The following is a 27,691-nucleotide window of genomic DNA, read 5'->3' as shown; positions in this document are numbered from 1 at the left end:
TGGCATAGGGCTGGTAGGTAGCCTAAACATAGTGTATGGTCTTGAATGAGGGTTAAATACTGATGTGTTAAGAGTGCTTTACCATATAAAATTCCCTGTTGCACTTGTGGAGGTTTGAACAGGGTGCACAGGTTTGGGTCCCACCATATCATTTTGTTTGTTCACTAAGGCGTCTGACCTGACCTCTGACCTCTCCCTCAAGAGATGGTAGGTTATGTGTGGAAAGGAGGGGAATAATGAAAACTAAATCGGAAGGGAAGAAATATATCTCAATTATTCAAAAGGACACGGAGCATTTTGAGAAACACAAACTGATGAGAAAGTATTGTATAAGTATAATTAAATGACATAATGAATCTCAGTGAAACAATGACATTTAAAATAATGAAAACTGAATCTGTTTTGGTTTAATGATGCTTTATAGCACTTGATGAAGAAAATAGATGCAACCCTCATAAAATCTCTAAAATCAGGACAGGAAACTGACTGTTTGATATCTATAGGCCTTAACAAATATGTGGCAATTTAGGGAGGCCGAAGCTAATCTCTTTCTTTACACAATAAAGACAGGCTAAAGGGAACACAAAAATTATATATATTCTCAAGGTTAAAAAGTGGATTTTAAGTAAACAGTCAGTTGACATTCTGCTGACTTGGCTATGGATGCATGTATACGTGATTTCTATATTCTGTTGTTTATTCCTGTGAAGTTATTGTGCATGCCAGCATGGGTAGGATTATGGCCTATTTATAGTGGTGATGTTAGGTTTTGCTCTGTGTTTTAACGTTTCCTTCACCTGCCTAGGGACTGCAGATGGAAATGAGCTAGTAGCTAAATCTTTAACGTTAATAAGGTTTTCCACAAATGTATGCTACTTGTGTTGTTGCGTCCCTTGTGTTTTCCTCGTTCAGTCTACTGATACACTGGGGTTTCTATCTGTGTGCTATCTTGATACTATGCAGCATTGGCAGGAAAAGTACTCAACTGGTCCAGCTTCTGCAAAGCAACATAAACAATGGTGACAGTTAAAGGGCCGATGTCCTTGCTGTTTTTCAAAATGCTGTCAATTTCCCATGGAATGTAAATCTAGTTTAGGAGATGATGGGGTTATCAATGATGAATTTGGGTTTGTTTCCATTGTTTCGTCCCAGGAGTTTACTGTAATCTGGTATGCAAGTGTAGGATCGTTAAATCTGCAGGTCCACAGATAATGAATGATTCGGGGTTTTTTCTGGTAGTTCAGGAAGAAAAAAATACATTACACTTAAAGCACAAGTTTTATACAAGCTTTATTTACAACTGGATTAACAACTGTACATTTCTGCAGCAGAGGAAGCACAATTTGTTTGTCAACAAGTTTCTTAATGGAGATATACAATGAAATCCACCAAACTCAAATCATGAGATCTTTTTCTTTTTTCTATGTTGTATCTAATAATCAGGTATTCCACCACTGTTTCAGACATACATTATTTACATATTGTATACAAGCAATATAAAACTTGGCAAATGGAAGGTTATTTGCTACTGAGAGTAAGGAATCTCCTGATTAATTAAAAAATACAGCCACCATTAAAACCTGTTGATAGATTACAACCTTAGTTAATTGTACAACCTGCTTTTTAATGTTTGCCCTAGGTTTCCTGGACTGGGTAGCAGACAAGCAGGTTTGAAGATTTCCACTGTGGACGGTAATGAAAGGCCTAATGTGGATTTCAGAGCTAAAAGACGACAAGGAATCTCTGACCACTGATACAGATTCTGTGTCCATAAGACATGCAAACTCTTGCCACACCTGACCGAGAATTAAAGAATACTTAAAAACCTGAACATTTCTCCATAACATCTCTCCGCCCGACACAAATCTTACACATTACACAGAGTCTGAAAATCTATCGCATAACATGAACAGAGTTCTGCTATAATCTGTTGGGGGAAAAAGTCAACAGAAAGTAGTGGTAGACTACAGTTTCACTGATGTGCCAAAGGTATGCCAGTACCAGGGGCCTCAGACTTTCCATCCACACTGAATATTTTGGGGTGTAAAAAAGCACTTGAGTCTTAAAAGAGTTTGAGAAAGACACCCTTGGGAGTCTACCTTCCTATTTTGTCTTTTGACGTACGCAAGACCTGCAAGAGTGGACATTCTCAAACACGGAGACTGGGATACTGGAAAACATCCAGGCTCCTTTGTTTATACCGTCACTAAACAAAAACTCGGAAAAATCATAGAATAATACTGTCAATACTGAGGGTGGAAATAAAACACAAACAAAAACAGGAAAAAATAAATAGAGCTTCTGCTTGCGAAGGCTTGGTTTTGTTCATAGAGTCCAATTTGTCCTTAGATCTCACACTGCTATCTTCAGAGCAGTTTGTTCAAAGGGGTTTTGGGGAAGGGACACAAACAAAGCATAAAAAGTAACACCATTGAATAAGAGGCAGTTCAATTCAATTAAATTATACACGGGAGAAGAAAAAAGAAAATAGGAAAATGGATTAGAGAGGGTTCTGAATGGGAAAATACCGGATTCATGTAGTCTTCATTTGATATTAGCAACAAAGTTTTTTGCTTGATCCTTAGGAGACAACGACACAAACAGTCTCGGACCCTTTCACACGCTTCTCTGAGCAGTTTCATTAAGGTGTCCAGCCGACTACCCCAAATTAGTCAAAGTGGTCGTGTAGGTAGTGTAAGAGGCTAACATGAACCCATACCCTCCACCCCGCTCAACTAGTCCTGCCACTTCTGGATCTGTCCAGACCTCTGTCAGGGGCCATCTTGGAAGTAGTGAAAACACATACTCCCTGTTCTCCCAGCATGCACCATACCTGCACCTCCCACTCCAGCCTGAGGAGTGACAGCCCCAAGCAAGGCGGGCCGTCCTTTTAGAGACGGTCAGGGCCGAGGGAGGTGTTGTGGCGTTGGAGGGACTGTAACTTTGTTTGGGAGGGGAGGGCTGAGGGAGTCTCCGGAGAGTCTGAGTTTAGGACTGAATGTCCTTCCCCACCACGACAGTCCACATAACGGGGGGGGGAAGCGGGGGAAGGAGAGGGAGAGGCTGTGGGAGGGTTAGTGTTGATTGGGTTATTTCTGCATGCTCAACGCAAATTAAGTCATGCAAGCAGCACGGTCATGCACCCACTTCCACCAAAGCCCGCCCTGCCGGTCATGCAATCACATCACTGTGGAGGGAAAGAGAAAGAGAGAGAGAGAGACAGACAGACAGGAAGAGAAGGAGTGAGAGGGGGAAGACATACACAAGTCAAATCACAAAGCTTTTTCAAATTTACCAAGAGACTGATTGATCTTTCAAATCATGCAATCAATAAATCAATCAATCAATCAATCAAACGATCGATCACTCAAGTGATCAGTCGTTAAATTATTTGATCAAACAACCATTTGATCAGTCTTTGGCTTAATCATTGGGCCTACTGTCACCTGTGTTAGTCCAGTGGCCGACTCTGTTGCTAGGCGACAGTGTCGGACTGAAGACTTGGGTAATTAATTAGTGCAATGACATGGCAGGAGAGGGAATGAGTTCATTAGCAGGTCATGGCTGTTAGAGGGGTATGCATCAACAGTAGCCGCTTCCAGCGAAGGGGAAATAATGAAAGGGGCTTTGAGTAAGATATTTAAAGATGATAATTAAAAAAAAAGAGCATTAGTCATTACCGGGCCTATTACAAAAAAAGTATATAGTGTGGCATGTCATAGTGACCTTGGAAACATCTTCCCCCCTCCTCTAATCTCTCCGCCCCCCCCTCCCTTGTTATTAATTAACTTATTGAAATGAGATATGGCAGGCCACAATTGGACGAATGGGTTTATAGAATCACGGTCATATGACTCAGTGGCCTCATGGAAAGTTCCAGAAGGGTTCTGTGCCTGCGGTGCAACCATCAGAGCCCAAACGCCATTAAATCCCCACAACAGCGGGTCCATCGGCAGAGGGTAGTTTTGGGGGAGCTTTGGGTAGCTGGGATTGTAAATCTTCAAGTATGCGGTAGCAGCAGCTGATGTTAGCACAGCCGTAAGGCATAGTGAGTTACGCAGTGGGTGGGTGCAACCAACAACTTCTAAAATGACACACAAGCCTGAAAATGCAGAATTAGGAATATAAACCCTCCACCCTGCTGCTCAGTTAGAAAAAAAAAAAGAAATGCATATTTGTCAGATTTACATCAGGGCCTATTGAAAAGTACAGAGCACGTAAGATGTACGACGATAGACATAACATATCCACAAGAGCCAGTCAGTGAAGACATCCTCCTCCTCCTCCTCCTCCTCCTCCTCCTTCAAGAGCATTCCAAATTGTAACAAGTGGTTGAGTTCCTTCAGATCAAACACGTATCTTTATATGCATGTGTATCTAACACGTCTTTGTGCCAGTCAATATCTTTACTCCAGTCACTACAAAAAATCGTTTGTGTTGGCCATCTTGTCACCATGGCTACAAGAACCTGTATACACTCAAGAGTCCGCTGCATAGATATTGGTTCATTCCTCCTTGACTCCTTTTTGTTTGCTTTTCAAAACATTTTGCCCAAAATGAAAGGGTTTACATACAAACAAACAACCAATATTAAACCACCAAGACAGGATAGAATAGAATAGAATAGAATACTAACTAAAGTCAGACAAGACAGCCATCGTCCATTTCTCACAGTGCCCTACTCTAGTGGGATACACTGTTCAGACAACATCAAAGGGGGCTAAAGGAGAAACAGTACAGGACAGATTACACAAACACACACAACTGTAACACTGAGGAGATAAGACACTCATTTCCCATGTAGGTTTGACCTAAGGGATGTTAAGCAGAGATGCCCACTTATTTAAAAAAAAAAATTAAAAAAAAAAAATATTCATAAATAAACAGAGAGATCTCAAGTTGATATGTTGTGTTGGGTCTGTTTCTTTTGGAAAAATGTACATTGCATATGCAAACAAAATGTCTATGCCTAACACTGTTTATAAATCTCACACACAGTGAGCCCTCTCTTCAAACATTACAAGAACACTTCGCATTACAAGTAACTTCGCATCTGTTATTACATCAATTTATAAAAGTTTGCTGTATAACAGTCTCTCTCTCTTGACTCATTTCCCCCATGTGCTACCACAATGGGTAACAGAAGAACACTTACAGCACTTTCAAATATCAGTAACTACTTGCCCCCATAAATACTGCACCATGTCTCCCTTGCAGGGCCACTTTTAAATAAAACACCACAGAGCTTGACATTCAAGAACAGAGAGATTTCTTTCTTTTTTTGTTGTTGTAAGGGAGCTAAAAGCACGACAGGTTGCCTCACGCTCTGCATTTTCACAAAGAACACTATGTCCTAAGAACCAAAAAAACAAAAACAAACAAACAAACAAACAACAAAAAAAAACAAAGATCAATCAGTAAAAACAGACGGATGGCATCTCTAACTTACATCCCGAGTGATGGGGAGATAAAAACAAACGGGTGGGAAGCACCAGCAGACGACAAGGGGACCAGTAACACTGGGGGGGCGTGGGTGTGGTGGTGGTGGTGGTGGGGGTGGGGGGTTAACCCTGTAACAGTTAGCTAGCGCTGTAGCATGGGGTGGGCCTAAGACTGGGGAGACTGAGGAGACCTGGCAGTCACCTCAGGGGTGAGAGGGGGTGAGGAGGGTGAGGAGACCTGGCGGTCACCTCAGGGGTGAGGAGGGGGTGGGGTGGTTTGTTGTTGGGAAGCAGAGGTGTCGGCCGCTGGATCTACCTGGCTGAGGTGGGCTGAACGTGGCCAGGATAGGTGCGGCGCGTGTTGGTGGCCTGCCGCTGACGGGCCAGGAACGACTGACCCGAGCCTGTGCTGGCCAGCCGGTCCTCTGCCGCCTTCTTTTGGAGGGCCATGCCCTGCACACACACACACACACACACACACACACACACACACAGAGAGAGAGAGTGAGTGAGTGAGTAACAGGAAAAAACCATGCATATGAAATGCTAATTGCTAGCGGAATGTTTTTTTTCTATTTTTCTTTATTACACCGATCTCCGCATAAAGGATCAGATATCAATATAAGAGAGGATCTTTATGTGGCGGGCCACTGCTGCGTCCTAGAACTTAGGTGCAATACATAGTCACCTCTCCTCAAAGTAAGGGTGGGGAGCGCCATCTAGTGGCAAAACCCCATACATTCAGTTATGACAAAACTCCAAGTGCCTTGAATGACTTCAGTGTGTACATCATGAACTGCACAGAAATAGTCAGCATTGGATCACCAGTACCAGCTGAGGCTCTTCCTCTGCTCTAGTAAAATATCAACACTGGTATAATGACCCACTCTCCTGACTGACATGTGTGAACACTTACCATGTTGTACCAGGCAGACACAATCAGCTTCTCCTCCTGGTCCCTCTGTGTTTTCGTCTTATCGTATTCTTTCTGTAAGGCAGAGAGCCACAGGGTTCATTTAGCATTGACGTGGCCACGTCCTGTATGCTGTAGAGTGAAGCAAGGCATCTAGAGCCACAGGGTTCATTTAGCATTGATGTGGCCACGTCCTGTATGCTGCAGAGTGAAGCAAGGCATCTAGAGCCACAGGGTTCATTTAGCATTGACGTGGCCACGTCCTGTATGCTGTCAAACTGCTCCTCCCCCTTGTCATTCTTCAATACACTTGCTATTCCCATGCTCTCCTCTTGTTCCTTGCCTTCACCAAACCCCTGAGCTAGCCACTACAGGTTTAATATTAGCCTAATTCCTTTTAGTGCGGTATTGGGTCTGGTAGTGGCAGTGGTAGTGGCCTTTTTGTAACTTTCCTCTCTCTGTGACGCTCCCTCCGAGCGTCTGGCGCCCAACAACCTATTTCTTCTTTTCTAAGGCCACTACTTCACTAGAGTGAAGCATCTGGAGCTCACCTCCAGGGAATGAAGCATCCTCTCTCGCTCCTGCAGCTGGTTCTTCAGGGCCTGCACCTCGGGAGCCGAACCTTGGTTCTGTTTGGGGTCCAGAGTCCGGATAACCTGCCAGTTCAATCAAACAGTTGATCAATTAATCAATCAAAACAGTCAGTGGGAAGTGTTAATCGTTAATTTCAGAGGGTTTGATTGAGAGTCCAGAGATACTGTGAGAGTTGAGAACTGACGGTCAAAGCTGAGAGACTTGCATTGGTTTTCTTACTACCCATTCATACTTATTTCAATGGGAATAACATTTGCTGAGGTAGAGGAGATATTTACACTCTTGGCCTTCTCCAGATATTTCTTATATCTCTCCTCCATCTGTTTCATGTCCTCGTCTTTCTTCTTCAAGGCCTCTTCCAGCTCTTCCACCTTTTGAGCTGTAAAAGCACACGGCAGGCAACACAGGTTAGGAAGTGGTGGCGAGCGATCATTTATAAACAACACAAAAGATGTTCGTTCTTATCTTACTGGTCTGGCTGCTTTTGGATTCCATATCCTCGATGTGGGCATTCTTCTTCTGAAGTTCACTGCTCACCTCTTTCAGTTTAATCCTGATGATGGCAAAGTAAGACACCAAACTTAAAAGTAGTTAAAAGTAGGGTGGGTACAGGTAGCTAAGATGCTACGCTTTTAAAGGACAATATACACTTTTGAAAGCACCAATATACGCCTTAAAAGGACAATATACACCTTTAAAAAGGACAATACACACTTTTAAAAGGACAATATACACCTTTAAAGGATAACATACACTTTTAAAAGGACCAAAATAAAACCACTTACAATTGCTCATCATGTTTCTTCTTCAGCATGATCGCCTGTAAGAGGATGAAGAGACATTCATTAGCTCAGATAGAGGCCACGCAGTGGGGGACACAGAAACGCACGCACTCAAGATGCATTTATGCCCTCTGCTGGGATGCTATAAAGATGGGGAAATCCCACATAAACCATGAGCTTATACAAATGACCAACCTAAGTGTATAATTGATGTCTTCATATTAAACACAAATCATGGAGCTCAACTAAGTAATTGCATATATAAAACCCCTTGAGACTTCATATGGAAAGCCTTTTCCAATTTAATAGAAAGTGCTTTAGGTAAGTAACCAGCAGAGGGCACTGTGAGACGAATTTGTATTCAGTGAGGGCAATTTTTGATCATGAGCAAGACGCTTTTCTGATTTCTGGGGGTGATGATGACAACTATTTAATCAAGTCAGAGGAACTGAGAACATCCGGTGAATAATGCAACGTTTCATTCGGAGTCACTTCTCTCCCGCAGAGAAAACAGCGGTAACGGAAAAGTAACCAGTTCAGTGTGGGGTTTAAGTAATAATAATAATAAAGAACCTGTTGATTCAATCGTCAGTATGATTGTAAATCACTCTTAATCAACGTAGCTAAAGCCATGCACTGGCAATCACACATCCAGGTAAACTCCAGATATACTTTAAGCTTCATTCAGTTTAGAGGAATTAGGAAGGGTGGCACAACATCCGTGAGAAAAAAAATAATTAAAAATATAAATCACTTTTCAAATTTCACAACTTTTTACTGAAAGGCTGCGAGCCTTAGTCAGACATTAGAGATGCAACTCTGACAGACAACAGGACCCCGAAGCCCATGCCCATCACATCACCGCTCCCACTGATTCAGTCCACACCCCTACATCCGTTAGTCCCGTAAGCGCGCGCACACACACACACACACACACACACACACACACACACACACACACACACACACACACACACACACACACACACAGAGAGAGAGAGAAGATGCAGCAACAACCGCACGAAGATCCGCGCACCATACTTACAATGGCCTGAGGATGCGCACGATGGAGAGAGAGAGGAAAAAAGGAGAAAGAAAAAAGTAGCATGTTTTGAAAAGCGGTCCATCACCCGGCAACGCAAAAAACCCCAAAACAAACAAACAAAAAAAAAAACAAGAGAAATGGATGAGCTGTATGGTATGCGTGAACGAATGCGTAAACAGAAGGACAGAGTCATGCCAGTCAGGTGGTGAGAGGCCATTAGGGTGTCAGTGAAAAGCATGTACACGAATGAGCGGAGACACACATGCACGGCCGTCCTGGACCTTCACCTCCATACAGGGTGACTTTCCAATTCCACGCTATAACATGTATGACGTTACAGATGGACATGGACTACACACACACACACACACACACACACACACACACACACACACACACACACACACACACACACACACACACACACACACACACACACACACACACACACACACACACACACACACACACACACACACACACACACACACAAAAAAACAAAACAGACATGTGAGTGTGTTAGTAAGGTCACGTGCACACAGCAACACAATGACTGGACAGGGATGACGCAGTTCGAGTTATCAGTCATTCCTAACAGAGAGCAGGCCTACGCCAGAGCCAGGCTTTCTCAGGACGCCTGATAAGCTTCACACTGCACCTTTAACAATGAACAGTCACATCCCACCAAAGCTTCACACTGCACCTTTAACATTGAACAGTCACATCCCACCAAAGCTTCACACTGCACCTTTAACATTGAACAGTCACATCCCACCAAAGCAACAGAGCTATGGCCTCATCCATCTCCAACACACCGACATATAGCATTTCTGTGATCATTCATTGCTCGCTCGCCCCACGCTCTGTATTACATCACTATACATTACATGTAGAGTATTATTATTGAGTAAATGAAGTTAATTTAATTTAATTGCGTGCAAACAGTAACTGTGTACGTCATTGATCAACCGAGACAAGTGAGAGACTGTGACTGATGTGTGGGTCGCTCACAAACCACACACTCCCAATTATTTCATTTTGTACATTTGTTTGATTGATTTGTTGTGAGTGTGTAGTGTACTGAGTGTGAGGCCTGTTGTGAGTGTGTGGTGTACTAAGTGTGAGGCCTGTTGTGAGTGTGTGGTGTACTAAGTGTGAGGCCTGTTGTGAGTGTGTGGTGTACTAAGTGTGAGGCCTGTTGTGAGTGTGTGGTGTACTAAGTGTGAGGCCTGTTGTGTGTGTGGTGTAATGAGTGTGAGGCTTGTTGTGAGCGTGTAGTGTACTAAGTGTGAGGCCTGTTGTGTGTGTGTAGTGTACTAAGTGTGAGGCCTGTTGTGTGTGTGACGTAATGAGTGTGAGGCCTGTTGTGTGTGTGGTGTAATGAGTGTGTGAGGCCTGTTGTGTGTGTGGTGTAATGAGTGTGTGAGGCCTGTTGTGAGCGTGTGGTGTACTAAGTGTGAGGCCTGTTGTGTGTGTGGTGTACTAAGTGTGAGGCCTGTTGTGTGTGTGACGTAATGAGTGTGTGAGGCCTGTTGTGAGTGTGTGGTGTACTAAGTGTGAGGCCTGTTGTGAGCGTGTGGTGTACTGTAGGTGTGAGGCAGCATGACTGGTGACAGCGTGCCGCTAAGCAGGGGTCACTGTGAGGACTCACATCGTCAGCCTTGAGGCCCTGCTCCGTCAGGTTCTTCTGGAGCTCCTCCACCTGGCTCGTTCCCTCCAGCAGTCTCTGGTTAGCCAACCTGCAACCAGAGGGCAGCGTTCAGTAACCCACGGCAACAGACATCGCTCAGGAGATGCCAAGCATTTAAAAATAAATAAATAAATGCCATGTCATGTTTACACACAACGCCTTTTCTGCACGTTGTGTGAGCATGTAGGTTTCACCCACAGGTCTATTTTTGCTCAAAAAATCACGTGTGTTCGTGCTTTGTGTACTGTCCACACATAAATGTGTGTGTGTGTGTGTGTGTGTGTGTGTGTGTGTGTGTGAAGTGTATCCATGTAAGGTGTGTGTGTGTGTGTGTGTGTGTGTGTGTGTGTGTGTGTGTACATGCCTGTTTTCGGTCTCTAGCTCGTTCTTCCTGCTGTTGGCATCCTCCAGTAGACTCTGCAGAAGAGCGATCTTCTCGTTGTCCGAACCCTCTTGGTTGATCTTCAGCATCTTATTCTCATGCTGGAGTCTGATGAGTCTCTCCCTGAGCGCACACACACACACACACACACACACACACACAAAGTTAGAAACTAACTTTATACCCTCAACTGGGTGCACAGAAAAGCCTTTTCAATTTACTTCAGGACTAAAGGACTGAAGACTGGGATTTGACAGACAATCGTTCAGACACATGTAATAAACTCCATCATGTCAAGACTGTGGGTGTGGAGCTCCTTATCTCCCCTCATCAGTGGTGTTTTATGGCTCTTATGAAAGGCGAGTGGGTGAGAGGAATCCACATGGGCTTTTCTGAGAAGGATCACTGGTTGATAAGGAGTTTGTTAATGGTTCTGTCCAAAGAGGTTTCTAAAGCCCCATGTGTTTATGAAAAATGCATGTCAGAGCCAGTCTAGCTTGAGGCCCACAGTTTAAGTTGTTTGGAGTTTAAGAATGTGGTGTTTAATGTTTCCACAGCAGGTGTGTGTGTGTGTGTGTGTGTGTGTGTCACGGTCATCACCAAAAGGCAAATGAAAAGCAAGTGACGTTAGACAGCAACCTCAGCATCTGGAGAGCAGCGCTCGAGTTACAAGGCGCACACAAACACACACACACACACACACACACACGAGTACTGATCTGCTTCAATGCCTTCACAGAAAGCAACGGACAAAACAGTCGCTGAAAGAGGCAGCGGCAGCGAGGCCTGCGGGCTCATGGAGAAAGAAAGGAAACGTCAAACAGAGGAAGAGGAAGAGGAAGAACCCAAAGGAACGAGAGACAGCACAAGCCATGAAGGAGGAAAGAAAAAGCCTTAATTGGCCAATGGGAGCGGAGCGGAGAGCCCTCCCTTTGAAGAGGCTTCATAACAAATCTAATCAGCCAGGAGCACTGGGGCTTTATGAAAAAGCTCCTCTCGCGCATGCAGAGCTGCTAGACTTCAAACATCATTTACAGTGCGTGTTTACCGAGCGACTTCCTCCGGAGTTCTAAAACAATAATACGGACCGCCCCGTGTTAAATCCGATTTAACGACGTAAATGCGTTGAGTGCAAGACTTAAAGTGATGATGTCCGCAGCGTTCGCCTGTGTGTGATTAAAAAAAAGTGCCCTGTGCAGGCAGGAGGCTCAAGAATGTTCTGGAGACAGAGAGAGAGACAGAGACAGACAGAGAGAGAGAGAGACACAGAGAGAGAGACAGAGAGAGAGAGAGACAGACATAGCAAGAAATAAGTAAGAAATAAAGACATACCGGATTTCTGGGGTCATGATTTCAGCAGCCAGTGAATCTGAGCCCTCGTTACTGCCCAGGGGAACCATGCCTGTGGAAAGGGATGCACACACAGTTAGACAAGATGACCTCTATGTGTGTGTTTGTGTGACCTTTGATAATAAATGCAGAGCACCCATTTTTATTTTATGGAAAAGGAGCTGTGGCATTTTTCATAAGCCACCTTCATTATTAGTCATTACTATTAGTATTAGTGCAGATTTTAACTTTTTAACTTTGTGTCTTATACTACTTGACTCGTACAGGGGAGGTCTGATATTGACAGTGTTGTGGTTGTGAGAGAGATCTATGTGCGCGCGTGCGTGCGTGCGTGTGTGTGTGTGTGTGTGTGTTTGCGTGTGTGTGTGCGTGAATGAGAGTGTGTGTGTGTGTGTGTGAGAGTGTGTGTTGGGGACTTCACCTGCTGTGAGCTGGCCTTCCTGGGCCTGCACACAACGCAGCTCCTCGATGGTCTCCTTCAGCGAGTCTCTCTCCGTCCTCATACGCTGAAGAGGAGGAAGAGTGAGACAAGAGAAAGAGAAAGTCAGGAGAGTAACTCTCACACACACACACACACACAGGGAGGTACAACAGGAATGAACTGTAACACACACACACAGGGAGGAACAAAAGGAATTAACTGTGACACACACACACACGGAGGAACAACAGGAATGAACTGTAACAATAACCCAATGAGTGGGAAAAAGAATACGAGCCCCCATTTCATCACAACGTGCTGTGTGAGAGCGATCGGTTGAGACAGAGGCCAACGCTTATCAGTGTTGCACCTCTGCCTTCCTGTTATGATGAACACACACACACACACACACACACACACACACACACACAAAACTTTGATCTGCCCCAGCTGCTTCCTGTTATATTCCCTTCAAACACACATCCACATGCTCATTTCTGATGTTTTTATTTTGGAGCACAATGTACCCCGAGCACTGCCTGTGCCGAGATCAAAGATTTCAGATGGGAGGCCTGTTATCTTCCCCGCACACAGGCATGTCACACACACACACACACACACACACACACACACACACACACACACACACACAACATTGCCAAAATTCCCCATTCCCCATTGACGACAGGGGAAGTCTGTTACACCTGAATCTTATCTACAGCCAGGACAATCTCAAACAGCATCACTGAAGCGTCTCCATTACGCACAAATGGTACATACGTCTTTCTCTTTCTGGAGGGAGTCGACCTTCTCCTTGAGGCGTTTGTACTCAAACTCCATCTTGTCGGCCTTCTTTGACTCCTCCGACAGTCTGTTCTGCAGCTCCACCACCTGTTCAATCACAGGAACAGACACACCGGGAGGAAGAATAGATTTAGTGTGCACCTGTCTCTAGTAGGTCTCCTGCTAACTGAGCACGGTTTTGAAAGTGTGTGTGAGTGTGTGTGTTCGCTCACCTGTCTCTTGTAGGTCTCCAGCTAACTGAGCACGGTTTTGAAAGTGTGTGTGTGTGAGTGTGTGTGTGTGTGTGTGTGTGTGTGTGTGTGTGTGTGTGTGTGCGCGCGCTCACCTGTCTCTTGTAGGTCTCCAGCTGGCCGCGGGCAGCGTTGGCTTTCCGCAGCTCCTCCTCCAGGCTGACGGTGTTCTGCATGTAGACGTTGTTCTTGTCCTCCAGCAGCTTCATCTGCCGCCGCAGGTCCCCCATGTCCTCCAGCTTCTTCTTGTAGGACTCCACCATCCCCTCCAGCTTAGACACCTTGTCAGAGGAGTGCCTGTCCGTCAGGAGGAGCACACACACAGGAGGAGACAGGGTATTAAAGGACAGAAAGAAGGAGACAGGGTATTAAAGGACAGAAAGATGGAGTAACAAATGGTGAGAAATGGATATTAAATGTGTTTTGATCCTTCATGCTTTGTGAGAGTCATATTTACTGCACACTCAGTGGAAACTGAGCCTGTGTCTGGCAAAATCATCAGATGGTGATGATGAACATAATGTTTCAACCGATAGCAGGTAGAGTTATGATGTATTACCTTTGACGTAATAAAAAAAAAATGTACCTTCCCACAGACGTAATAATTGTATTACTTGCAAGAATAATAATTATATTACATTTGTGGGATTATTATGTTTAAAAAGTGCAGATTTGTGTTATGTTTGTGGTTTATTAAATGTGTGGGAAATTATAATGCTTGTGGATGTAGCAGCATGTCACTTTGGTATTTTTCATAGATATGTTTTACCCATCCTTTATTGCAAACATTACAAACATCATTATATGCAACTGCATTTCCCATATATAAAGACACAATCCCTCACTTTAGACCCCTTCACACCCCTGGAGTGACCTTTGCCCTCTCACCTGAGCACGTCCATCTCATCCTTGAGCGACTGCGCCTCGTCAGCCAGGGAGGTGAGCTCCTCGTTCTGATTCCTCATCTCCGCCAGCTCCTTCTCCAGCTCCTCGCAGCGGATCCTATAGTCGTCTTTCGCCGCCTCCAGCCTGCACGCCCACAGTTCAAAGGTCAAAGGTTAGCAGGTAAAGACAATCTCATTTGGAGATTTGTGTTAACAGAGGCAGTTTGGGAGAGGATGGCACAACACCCTTAATAGTGCCACGCCTCTGTCAGTGAGAGTTGACTAATACAAACCCAAACCCAGGTCTAGTGAACCTGTTTGTCTGCAAAGACAAAAGGGACCCCAACAAACAAACAAAACAAACAAGGACCAATGTCCAACCTCTGAAACGAAACACATGTGCACACAATACAGAAGCACCTCAAGCACCATATGTGGGAGTGGCTATGTCCAACCTCAGTGAGGAGAGTGACTATGTCCAACCTCAGTGAGGAGGGGCAGTGAGGAGAGTGACTATGTCTAACCTCAGTGAGGAGAGTGACTGTCCAACCTCAGTGAGAAGAGTGACTATGTCCAACCTCAGTGAGGAGAGTGACTATGTCCAACCTCAGTGAAGAGAGTGAAAAGTTCCCAGACAGGACCCAGATGATGCCCCAGAGCAGGTGGGAGGGTGGGGGTGGAGGTGGGAGGGTGGGGGTGGAGGTGGGTGGGTGGGGGTGGGGCTGGGGGTGGGGGTAGTGGTCATGGTGGAGCCTTTACCTCCACTGGGGCAGCATCAGGGTGGAGTTGAGAGGCCAGTGCTGCAGGCTATGGGGGAGAGGCTGCAGGTCGCAGCTGAACTGAGACGCCTCGCACATGCTAAGCCTGCTGGGAAAGCCGCAGTTAGCACCCGGCCCTGCCTGAAGCGCTCACGCCACTACATCAGCAGCGCATTTAACAGACCAATTACATTAGCCTTTATGGGCTTTTAATCTGTTGACAACAGAGCGCCGCCTCTGGCAAGGCACGCAGAGAGGAGAAATCAATATCTTCCCAGCATCGATTGCCCGCATGGAGTTATGGCTCCCAACGCACTTTTTCCAGCACAGAGAGCCTACTGCCTGAAGCGCTTGCACTGTTAAAGCCCCACGCCAAAGCCCCAACACGTTTACTTGTGGTAGACAGATCATACCATGGTAGCATAAGCACATGATGTATTGATCGGGTGGTTTTTACACATCATTGGATTTGCTTTGAACTGCACAGCTACGGCGAGGCCTCTCTCTCCTTATGATCTCTCTCTCCTCCACACACACACACACACACACACACACACACACACACACACACACACACACACACACACACACACACACACACACACACACACACACACACACACACACAGCTCTATCCCCTCTGAAATCAGGACCGTGAGAGAGCAAGGGTAGGGCGGTACAGCCGGTCTGGATGCTACACCCGTATGTTTCATAGATCTCAATCACAGTCCCCTTCCATATTCTGCCTCCAGTGTTCTCCACATGAACGCTAGTTTGGACAACAATGCAGAGCCCCCTACGTCCTTCTCCTCCTCCTTCTGTCCACCTCCTCTTCCCTGGCCAGGACCCTTTCCCCCACTCCACCTCCCATCTCTCCCTTCTCTTGCTTCATGCCTCCCCTCCCTTCATCCCTTGTTCTCTCCTCTCCTCTCCTCTCCTCTCCTCTCCTCTTCTCTCACCTGAAGGTCTCCTCCTGTAGCTGTTCCAGCTGGGTCTGCAGCTGCAGGTGTCTGCGTCCGGCCGGGCTGTTCAGGTCCTCGATGGAGTCGGACTGGTTGAGCCGCTCCATCAGCACCTGGTTCTCGGCCAGGAGGCTGCTCTTCTCCTCCTGAAGCCCTGCCACCTGCCCGTCAGGACGGAGAGAAGGGGAGAGAGAACGATCGGGAGAGATAGAGAGAGAAGAGTGAAGAGAAGTAAGGAATTGTTCAGAATATGACTGATTCTAAGTGGTAACTCAAAAAGCTGCCTCCCTCTTCATAATAGCATTAGATAACCTCTTGCAGGCCAGATATTGAGTCTTGTGTTGCTTTCTACCTGCCAAGGTCTCTACACAGATGAGAACTATTCACGCTACAGTGGACTAGTGATGACTCCTTTCCTTCCTGCTATGATATCTATTACCTTGATGTAAACAATCCTATAGTCCATTGAGCACACCTGCACAAGGCTAAAACCAGAGTGAAATAAAACATCCATTACGGTAAGAGGGAGCTAACCTCTCAATCACTACTCAACACAATTACTGAGGCCTTTAGATAAATGTGCAGTAAACTATCATAGGATTAATGATTTGACTGGTGACGAACAGACTAGCCACTAGCCAGAAATTACATCCATTCTGAAGTCTCTACTCTGTTATATTTGGTTTACTTTAAAATCAGCCTGAACTGGTTTATAAGTGGCCAACACATTTTTGAACAACTTAACATAAAGGATGAATAATGTCAAAACAATGAATGTCAAAGCAAGCAGATAAAAAAAATAAAAAAAGAAGGTTAAAACACAACCAAAACTCAAAGTTGTCTGGAGCCGACTAGGGCATCATGCAGTTTAAGAGGCTCTGTCCAGACACGGGGAGCAGGGTCAGATTCCACACCAAAGCAAAGCGGCAGTGCTGGGAGCACACACACTCTCTTTACGTGACGGCAAACAGGACAACTAAAAGTGCCTTTGCTTGTGGCAGGCTAAGTACAACTGAATGAATGAGATTCTAATTTCATGAGTCAGAATCCTAACATGGAACTTGGGTTCTATAATGTCTTCCTTCTGTCCTGAGCTTGAAAATGTTTCAATAGCATGACGGATTAAAGTCATATTGCCTGGTCATGTGGTGGGAAGACAAGGAATTAGGACAGGATTTAATGAAAAGGATTTCATTGGCCACTGTCCAAGAGCCCTCAGGACAAAACCCATTCTGAACACCTTGAAGGCTTACTGAAACATGTAGTGAAACAATCATCATCTGACAGAACTGGTGCCTGTAAAAAGCGACTTTTAAGCATCTTCTGCATTCTCTACACGTGGCATCTATGCTGCGACTGCAAAAGGTGACCGTTGCTAAGCACTCTGAGCCGTTGCCATGGGAACCCACACAGACAGGTAGGTTAAGATGAGGGAAGGGGGGGGGGCATTAGTCCTCTTGTGTGCGTGTGACCACTCAGCAGTTAGGACTGGGTAGTGGATAAAACACACATCCATACACACACACACACACACACACACACACACACACACACACACACACAGAGTTAGGGAGCCTCCACGCCACTCAGGTGTTCTGTTATGAAAGCAGACAGCAAATCCAGGGCCATCAGACAACGCCAACGCCACAGAGAGTGAGTGCGGGGAGGTAGGAACAGAATGAACAGAAGAAGACAGAATAAAAAAAAAAGTGTCAAATTTACCCTTTCTTCTAGTTCAATATACTCTAACCTCAGTCTATCACGTTCCTCTTGAACGAGGTAGGCCTTTAAAGCAAAGGCAGAGATCAGAGGATACCGTCAGACAGGTAGTGGGTGAGAAAGAAAAAGAATCACACAAAAGAAAGAGAGAGAGAGAGCAGTAACACATCTTTTCACACAAGGCCTTACCCTCTACAGGACAGCCGTGGCAGAAGAGAACTGTGGGACAGCTTGTATCTTACCGTCGCTACGCGTTTAATGGTCAGCACACACTACAATGGGGCTGGGATGGAACGAGAGACCCCAAGAGCTGGGGAGAGGATATGCGCTCAGCAGTTTTTAGGTGTTTTTCTTTTGAAGCATCCATTATTAACTGCTCATTTGTGAGACTGGTGGAAGTGTCCTTTACCCATCAAAGCAGCCTGCTCTGACATGGAAGAGCAAGCAGTGATGCTGTGTAAGAGCTGTGCCGTGCAAGGTTTCATTTGCAACCTAAGCGAAACAGCTACAGATCTGCCCGTGCAGGAAGAGAAGCACAGGATGGGGGGGGAGCCACTGTCCTAAAAGCTCTTAACTACATGAAGTGTACGGCCTGATGAAAAGTGAAGGAGAAAGCAGGTGGGATAACACAAGAAAATGAACAGCAACAACTTAGAAAGTGTTGAGGATGTATATGAGTCTGATGTGAGTACTGCACATTTGGAAATGGCAATCCAGACACGTCCTGGATATGGAGTGCCGTGGGATGGAGAGAATTTTTGTGTATGTGGAAGTGTGTATGTAGAAGCCAGATCTTGCCTGTGCCCATGAAGAGTTGCTTTCCTAAATGGGACAAACACCACTTTCTCCTCATCTGTGTTGTTTCCATCAATGTGTAAATAGAGCATCCCTCATTTTGTTCACTTCTGAAAGTGTCGTGCCTAAGTTAATGTGTTGACAATGCCTAATGTTAATATTGTTTTTTGCTAACTCATTCTCTCTCAGACGTAAGACATAGATAATATAACTGAGGCTATTCCCATATCAGGATGTTCCCCAACAGTGGTTATGAGAATTTCCACTTGCCCAAGTACAAACATGTCTAGCTTGTTTATTGGTTACAGCCATTTCCTGAACGCGAGATATTGGCACCTTCCTTTTTGAGAGCAGGAGTTCCACTATGTCCATTATGCAAAAGAACAAGTTAGGCTACAGCTACAAACAGATAAAGCAGCTGCAGTAATTTAATATTTTAAGAAGACATTTGTCTCAGTTACCATCAAAGAATAATCCAATCTAATTTAATAATGAAATATTTTCAAAAGCCTTACTTCCTTTTCTCGTGGCTTAACAGGATGGGGGAATTCTAGACCTTCATCTTTCCCCGAATTACTCATTTAAAAAAAATGTCCTATTCGGAAATGAACTCTTCATGTTCAGCTGATGCTGTGAGTGTGTGCTGGGCTGGCTGTGGGCTGGCTGTGGGGTGTGTGCTGGGCTGGCTGTGGGGGTGTGTGGGTGTGTGTGTGTGCTGTGAGTGTTAGGGGGAAGTGTGTGGGTAAGACTGCCCGTACCTGCATGTCTAGCTCGTGGCAGCGCTGGGCAATCTCCTCTTTTGTGGCCATAGCGTCGTTCAGCTCCTCCACGGTCTTCTTGAGCTGCAGAACGCAGAACCACAGGATGCATCAAACTCACATCACGCCATAGCAACAGACAACTCCACTAAGACATCTGCAGCGATGGTAACCATAAATACATCAACAAAACACTCAATCATGTGTGTTATTCAGGGGAAAAAAAATCATTAGCACTGTCCAAAACACTGTGATTGGCATGACTTTTTAATGAATTTAATGCCAGCTTCAGTGAATGGAATAAAATATGTATTTAAACTGTGGGATTCTGTCTAGAAACTAATCTACACTAAGAGGTCAACAGACTTGTTTTTTTTTTGTCACGAAAACTATTTACTTTGACAAAGTTGCAAAGGTCTGTGAAGGCAGCCTTTGCCTCCACATAAATCATTTGGTTCCACAAAGATCAAGATGGAAAACCGAAAGACTGCGAACCGAAACACATGGGTCATGTTTGTGTTACCTGTCGGTCAAGATCCGCGTAGGTATCACTTCCTCCTGTGACCGGGGACTCTTTGCTCATCAGCTGTGGCAGAAAATAAGTTTTAGTTATTTCAGCGAGACTGATGATGTAACATTATAATGACCCACTGTCTTCCCTCTCAAAAGCACTGTGGGTGTGGGGGGCGGGGAGGGGGGGGGGGCGCATACCTCCTGAATGGCCGTCATGACAACGTGCTGTACAGATTCTTCCATCATCATGATGGTCTGGATGTACTCTGTGAAAAAACAGGACCACAAAATGTGACACGGTCATCCTGAACTCAGTACTTCTCCGCAAACTCAGCAGCCCAGCAGTCTCTGAGATGAGAGTGTTTGTGATGATTCAAGTATAAGGGAGACTTACTCGATAAATCTGACTGATCTGGACTGATTTGCACACCCTCTCTCTCTCTCTGTATGTGTCTGAGTATAAGTGTGTGTGCCTGTCTGAGTTTGCATCTGTGTGCGTGTGTGTGTGTGTGTGTGTGTGTGTGTGTGTGTGTGTGTGTGTGTGTGTGTGTGTGTGTGTGTGTGTGTGTGTGTGTGTGTGGCAGAGCCTGCAAGCTGTCTGCAGCCAAGCTAAACCACCAGGGAGCTCCTCATCATATTCATCAAAGCGCTGCTCCAAACAGAAGCCCTGAGCTCACAGGCATCGAGCCTCACCAGCAGACATGGAGCTCATTAAACAAGCACACCGCTGCAAACCAGCCTTGAAATGCAAAAATCGATCACATTCTCTCACACACTTAGACATGCCCAAAACACACACATACACACAAACAAGAATGCTCAAACATACACAAACACACCCCAATACACAAACACAAAAAGCATGGAAACACCCACCCAGAGACTCAAAAACACTAACCCAAAGACACACAAATACCCATGCAAACACACACACATACCCACACAGACAGGCACACACAAACACAGACACGCCGAGAGGCAAACACAAACATCCATACACATGCAGCACGCACACACATAGTGAGAGACTAATAGAGACTCCACACACACACACACACACACACACACACACACACACACACACACACACAGACAGAGACTAATAGAGACTCCACACACACATACACACAGTGCAGGAACTATCCATTTAGTCTTCCAGTCTGCTAGTAACATATGATATAATCACACACACACACACACACACACACACACACTCTGAGAGACTCCACACCTTGCTTCTGTTCACAGTTGACGGCGCAGCCCAGGATGAGCTGCAGCATCCTGCCCAGCTCCGCCTCGTCTGAGTGCTCGCCGATGAGGCCGACGTCTGGGAGAGTGAAGTCATTAATCTGCTGGCCCAGGATCTACAGAGAGGACAGGAAATGAAACCCAGCACAGCACAGAGATGAGTGGAGACATGAGAGCGGGAGCAGGGACAAGAAACGAGAGGAAGAGGAGGAGTGGGAGGAGGAGGAGGAGGAGGAGGAGAAACACTTGCAAGTGGACCAAAATAGAAAGGGAGGGGAGGAGATAAGAGAAGAAAGGAAAAAAAGAGAGGATACACACAGAGAGAGAGAGAGAGAGAGAGAGAGAGAGAGAGAGAGAGAGAGAGAGAGAGAGCAGCAAGAGGTGAGCCAAAGGTGCGTACATAGAACACAGTGCAGGAACTATCCATTTAGTCTTCCAGTCTGCTAGTAACATATGATATAATCACACACACACACACACACACACACACACACACACACACACACACACACACAGGCTGAACAGGTGCCCACTCTTACCTCTTGATTGTAGTCTAAGATTCCTTTTAAGATTTTCTTTAGGTTGCTGATCTGAAAGGACAGAAAGAGTGTGTGAGTTCACTACATGAGTTGAGACTGGGGTGGCCCAACAATAAAATGGTTTCTCTGAAAACCCGAGACTGACGTATGGCATACCTTTAATCTCCAATTATCCCCCACTTCAGACTTAATCCGGCTTATCCAGTTGTCATTGAAATACACAATATCTCTGTGTGTGTGTGAGAGAGAGAGAGAGAGAGAGAGAGAGAGAGACGGAGAGAGAGACAGACATATGAGACATGTGATTTACACTGGTGAAACTTTGAGTAATCATGATAATCAGTTAGTAGTGTTAGCCGTTTCATCAGGTGTTTGTCACACACAGTGAAAATGCCCAACATCACCCTCTACCACTGCCCTGTCATAAGAGACCCAAAACACCTCCTTGGATGGTGAAATCCACCAACACAAACACATAAACAGGATACTCAGACGCACAGCTGTGAATGCCCCAACATATAAACACCAACCGCAGGCCATGTTTAAAAAATCCACCCACACCACCATCAGGGAAGATAGGCTTCTGCTGCTGCTGCTGCTCAACCACTTACACAAGAGGCAAAGTCTGCCCAGGGGTTTGTGACATTTCCTGATTACATGTTCATTTGTTCTGACCTTTTTATAAATCGATTTACTTTAAACTTAAAAGGCTTCTTTAGAGACTTCTGCTGGGTGCTAATGACTGGCTAGAGACAGCAGACCTATCGTGTGGAAGGGGAATGCTGATTGGTTGCTTTCAGAGAGAGCTGTGATCCTATTGGAGGAAGAGTTAGTGACTGCTCTCCATATAGAGATGAGCAGCAATTCAATTCAATTGTATTTATATCGCACCAAAACAATACAATTGTCTCAAGGTGCTTTACAGAGCCCAGTGCCTGAACCCCGCCTTAGAGCAAGCACAATGGCGACAGGAGCAAGAAAAAAAACTCCCTGTTAATCAGGAAGAAACCTTAAGCAGAACCGCGGTACATAAAGGGGGGGCCCATCTGCTTAAGGGGGGGGGGGGGGGGGGGGGGGTCGTGTGGCAAAAGGGGAGGGAGAGACAGAAGGGAAGGGGAAACAAAAAGTGGTAAATGTACACAGCAGCAGCCGAGGGCTCCAGACTCACATCTTCTGCAGGACCTGGGCCATAACCACCCCGCCGACGAGGTCCTCCACTGTTTTGCAGGGCGCCTCCACTCCAAACGTCTGAATCTGAGGGGGCACACAGAAACAAGCAGTCACAAACACAGTCACAAATATGCAAAACCGAAAGCAAATCTCAACCCCGACTCCCACTTCTTCTGCACTGTGAGGCCATTCTCTGACCATGATGTACAATGGACTTAAGACTATTGAGAAGTAGGCAGGGCTGATAATCTCACACACACACACACACACTTGAAACTAAGAGCGTGTAATGCAAACACCACCACATAATTGCCTTCCTGTCTGTGATAAACCACAAGCATGCTATGGCCATATGTTTAATTCTGAAACGTCATACTTCCCATTTCAAGTTTGGTGAAGTGACAGCATGTGACCATTGCCTCATTGTTGCTTACAGGGCAACCACTACAGTCCACAGCAACATTACAATAGAAGGACATTTCAAATAAGTATAGCAACTCTGGCCTTTACAAATGCTTTTAGTAGTACAACAGTAATAACTAATTATTTGCATGTCTCTCTCTCTCTCTGTGTGTGTGTGTGTGTGTGTGTGTGTGTGTGTGTGTGTGTGTGTGTGTATAGTATAAGTCTATAGTATAAAACTCAAATAAAAGGCCAAAAGAGTTTCGACGTGATCAGATACAGCAGTAGCTCTTGAGAGAGCTCTTTTTCCCTTTTGGACAGGGTTAGGGTTAGGCTTCCTCTAATCTTAAAGCCTCCAATTTCCTCAGTGTGCAGACAGACACCACGTCCGCTTCATACTGACAACTCATTCCCTCCCCAGCGCTCTCTGTGGTGTAGGGTAAACACAGCTGTTCTGTCCCTTCTTTCACCTCCCAATTCTCTCTCTTCCTCCCCCTTGCTCTCCTTCTCTCTCCCCTTCTCTCTCCCCTTCTCTCACTCTCTCTCTCTCTCCCTCCCTCTCCTTCTCTCTCTCCTTCTCTCCTTCTCTCCCTCTCTCCGTTTCTCTCTCCTTCTCCCCCTCTCTCTCTCTCTCTCATACACACACCACCTCTAAGACTGAGGCCTTCGTCTGAAGACTAGTAGCAGTGTGTACCAGCAGCAGGATTAGTAGGGTGGTCATTTCTTCAAAACAGTAAGACGCTGACGTTTCTTTCATGACGTGTAACACCTCTGTGTGTCTCCCTACACACTCTCTCACACACACACACACACACACACACACACACACACACACACACCAGGTCATAAACTTCATCATGGGTAGGAACCCCTTGTACAACGCCCCTCTGCACGTGCTCAGTGCAGCCCACTGGAATGTTGGAACACTGCTCAGAGCTCCAAGAAGAAAAGTATCTCCCACTCCCTCTCTCTGTCTGTCGGTCTGTCTGTCCCCTCTCTTTTTCTCTCCCTCTCTCTGTTTCCTTGACTGGCAAACTCCTTCTTGCTCCCACTCTTCCTTCCAGTCTGTCTGGGCCAGGTCCTAAGCAAGTGTGGAGTATCAAACTCCTTGAGTGTATGTGAGTGCGTGTGTTAACGTGCATGCCAGTACTTTAACTCTGTCCCAACATAGCGGTGTTGTTCTGGAACAACCCTAAGGGTGTTATTAAGACAAACACATGCTCTTCCAGCCTCCTCATGCACAGACACAGACCCAGACACACGCACAGACACAGACACAGACACAGACACAGACACAGACACAGACACAGACACAGACACAGACACACGCACAGACACACGCACAGACACACGCACAGACACAGACACAGACACAGACACAGACACAGACACAGACACACGCACACACGCACACACGCCACCAACAGCCCTGCAAAACATCTGTGGACACATTTGGATTTTCCATCTAGACTTCAGGTAAAATACTCATTTAGTTTTACAAGCTAGCATACTTAAAGAGTTCAGATCCAGAGGAGGAAGGAAGTAGGGGAGCACAAGATCCACAGACCAGAGGCATTCCTGTGATCACTGTCACTGTCATTGTACACAGCTTGATCAAAATAAACAGAGGAATACACACAAAAAAACAAACTAATCGATACCACCAAATCTACATACAAATCACACAGTCTCTGTTTCCTCAGACCAACCCTGTCATGACTGGAGTCGACCGCCAGGTTTTACAGCGCCAGCTTTAGCAGGCCCACTCGACAGGGGGCCACCGAGTCCATCTGACTGATAGGGTGACAAATGGTAAAGGTGACATCTACCAGAGAAGTGTGGGTGGCAGTTCTCACTCGCATGTCGACAGGAAACCCCCTCACTGAAAGTTCCACTGAGCAAGGGCAGGTGGTCGCTTTCAACACCTCAAACAGGTCGCACTCACTGCCTAGAAACTTAATAGCAGAATCCGCAATTTTGGTAAAAGGTTGCGGATATTTGAGCTCAACAGCCAATCGAATTACACCACTTCCTTCCATGCTCCTGAAGCAACATGCAGATTGGCGGGAATTGTTTATGGCTTGGTCCGAGCTACTGTGTTTGTCACCCATCAGGGCCAGGATCATATATGAACACCAGAGTTTTTGTGAGCGCACACACAGAATGGACAGTTAGAGGACCACGAAGAGCAATTTGCTGAATTTGACAAAAAAGTGTATTGGATTAGTATCAGGAAATGCAACTTCAAGTGTCCACCTGAAACCCAACTTTCTCTTCATTAGAATGCTATGGCACCAGCCATCTTTGTTTCTCAGAACAAGATAGACAGACTAGCAGATCTTGTTTTCCCCCTCTGCCACATCAGAAGGCTGGGAAGAGAGGCGAGGAGAGGAGAGGAGGCCCAGCAGACAGGGAGGGCGCTGCTCGCTAGCGGCGTCAGCAGCAGCAGCTGGGAATACGGGCCTGTGCTTTGAGTTCAGGCACGAGGCCAGAGGGGGATGAACCCAAACACTCGACTCCAGCTTACGTAACACAAGCACAAGCTGCTCTACTCGTCATGAACTGGGATGGGGCCCCTCTCTGTCCCTTTATCTATTTCACTCTCTCTCTCTCCCCCCCTCCTCACTCTCTCTTTCCTTCACTCTCTCTTTCCTTCACTCTCACTCTCTCTCTCTCTCTCTCTCTCACTCTCTCTCTCTCTCTCTCTCTCTCTCTCTCTCTCTCTCTCTCTCTCTCTCTCTCTCTCTCTCTCTCTCTCTCTCTCTCTCTCTCTCTCTCTCTCTCTCTCTCTCTCTCTCTCTCTCTCTCTCTCTCACTCTCACTCTCACTCTCACTCTCACTCTCACTCTCACTCCCCCCTCACACATACACAAACACAAAAGAAACATACAGTAAAGCCAGGCCCACTCAGCAGAGCTCAGAGCAGTGAGGAAGAAAGAAGGGGGGCTTTGTTTTGGAAACAGAGAAGTGAGAGGGTGAGAGAGGGAAGGGTATTATGACAGGCAGAAAGAAGGCCTTTCAGGAGACTTCCACTGTTGAATGTCCAGTCATGGAATTCTATTTGAAACACACTCACATGCATCCTTCAACAATCATCTCTTCACCCAAAACATTGTAATGTATGTTGCACGCTTGCGGGGCCGTTTTGGTGGATTTCTGTCTTTTGTGACCTGCAGTCACCTGAGTGCATTCAGCGCAACAAAAGGTGCCGAGGCAGAGGCCAGAGCCATGGAAACATCAGACTGGACATTTCTCCCAATGAGCTCAGAGTGCTGTGGTGTTGATCCTCTGGGCTGGGAGACCTTGTTGGGGGTGATTCCCAGGGTAGCTCACTGCGTCATGTGCGCGTACACGCACGCACGCACGCACGCACGCACGCACGCACGCACGCACGCACGCACGCACGCACGTGCACACACACACACACACACCTCTCTAAGAGAAGCACATACTTCCCACCAGAGCATGCTGGGATAGCAGAGTACACCATTCATCAGCAGGACAGGGAGAGAACACTGCTGCTCCTGATCACAGGGGTGTGTGTGTGTGTGTGTGTGTGTGTGTGTGTCTCTTGCCATAACAGGGCCCTGTTTCTGGCACATGAGTCACTGGCCACGTCAGTCCAGTTCCAGAAAGGCCTGCCATTCTATCATGGTTGCCTTTACTGAGAGCCGTTTTGGGTAAAGTTAGGAATCTTTGTTGAAGGATGGGGAGGCTTATTCAAACATAAAGGAGATATATTATATAGGCTTTGACATATTTATTTGAAAAAAAAAAAATAGGAATGTGATGTCTGATGTCCAATGTGTAAGCCTTCAGCTCTACAACTTTATTCTCAGATATGAATTGCAAGCGATCACACATTGTTTTTATTATCATTATGTGACTGCACAATCCAGACTGATGGGCCATTGCCTTGTGGGGACTTACGGCAAATGATGTGTTGCCTGCCTATGTGTGCCAGAACGTCACTGAGTCATTGATATCAGCGAACCGTGGCCCTACGCCTTGCTAAATGATATTCAGCAGGTGGTAGAGTCAAGTGTCAGCATCCACGTAGTTGCATAGGTCACGGTATGACTGACTGCGGCTGCAGCACAGTCACATTTTGTTCCGGAAATGCATCTCTAATTACTTCTGAAAAAAACTAAATGAAAAAAAAAACTCATACTCATGACACACACACACACGCAGACACAGACAGACAGACAGACAGACAGCCAGCCAGACACACCTCCCACAGGCATCTACGGAGGTGCCAGACACAAAGGCTTAGCGCAGCCGATTAAAA

At 45.9% G+C, this 27,691-nt stretch overlaps 1 protein-coding gene across 3 annotated transcripts in view; it reads right to left on the bottom strand.

Moving 5' to 3' along the window:
- Positions 1–1,273: 1,273 nt before the first annotated feature.
- The window catches only part of hook3 (hook microtubule-tethering protein 3), a 33,592-nt gene continuing 7,174 nt past the window's right edge, over positions 1,274–27,691 (bottom strand). The window contains exons 2-25 of one of the 3 annotated variants that reach the window (XM_031577228.2): positions 22,997–23,082; positions 21,985–22,057; positions 21,829–21,879; positions 21,273–21,405; positions 20,240–20,307; positions 20,052–20,114; positions 19,529–19,612; positions 17,979–18,041; positions 16,254–16,417; positions 14,541–14,681; positions 13,748–13,949; positions 13,399–13,509; positions 12,619–12,703; positions 12,180–12,249; positions 10,830–10,970; positions 10,427–10,514; positions 8,776–8,781; positions 7,734–7,768; positions 7,419–7,501; positions 7,227–7,327; positions 6,906–7,010; positions 6,358–6,429; positions 5,758–5,894; positions 1,274–3,187 (exon numbers count right to left, since the gene is read on the bottom strand). In XM_031577228.2, coding sequence (XP_031433088.1) covers positions 3,172–3,187; positions 5,758–5,894; positions 6,358–6,429; positions 6,906–7,010; positions 7,227–7,327; positions 7,419–7,501; positions 7,734–7,768; positions 8,776–8,781; positions 10,427–10,514; positions 10,830–10,970; positions 12,180–12,249; positions 12,619–12,703; positions 13,399–13,509; positions 13,748–13,949; positions 14,541–14,681; positions 16,254–16,417; positions 17,979–18,041; positions 19,529–19,612; positions 20,052–20,114; positions 20,240–20,307; positions 21,273–21,405; positions 21,829–21,879; positions 21,985–22,057; positions 22,997–23,082 — 2,178 coding nt within the window. In that variant the 3' untranslated portion in view covers positions 1,274–3,171. Of the gene's footprint in view, positions 3,188–5,045; positions 5,644–5,690; positions 5,895–6,357; positions 6,430–6,905; positions 7,011–7,226; positions 7,328–7,418; positions 7,502–7,733; positions 7,769–8,775; positions 8,782–10,426; positions 10,515–10,829; positions 10,971–12,179; positions 12,250–12,618; positions 12,704–13,398; positions 13,510–13,747; positions 13,950–14,540; positions 14,682–16,253; positions 16,418–17,978; positions 18,042–19,528; positions 19,613–20,051; positions 20,115–20,239; positions 20,308–21,272; positions 21,406–21,828; positions 21,880–21,984; positions 22,058–22,996; positions 23,083–27,691 lie in introns of those variants that run through there. The other 2 variants (XM_012830172.3, XR_004164772.1) reach the window with 2 other exon arrangements.

This window comes from Clupea harengus, chromosome 12 (genome assembly GCF_900700415.2).
Source record: "Clupea harengus chromosome 12, Ch_v2.0.2, whole genome shotgun sequence".
NCBI classification, from domain to species: domain Eukaryota; kingdom Metazoa; phylum Chordata; class Actinopteri; order Clupeiformes; family Clupeidae; genus Clupea; species Clupea harengus.
This window is presented reverse-complemented; position numbering and strand designations above follow the sequence as displayed.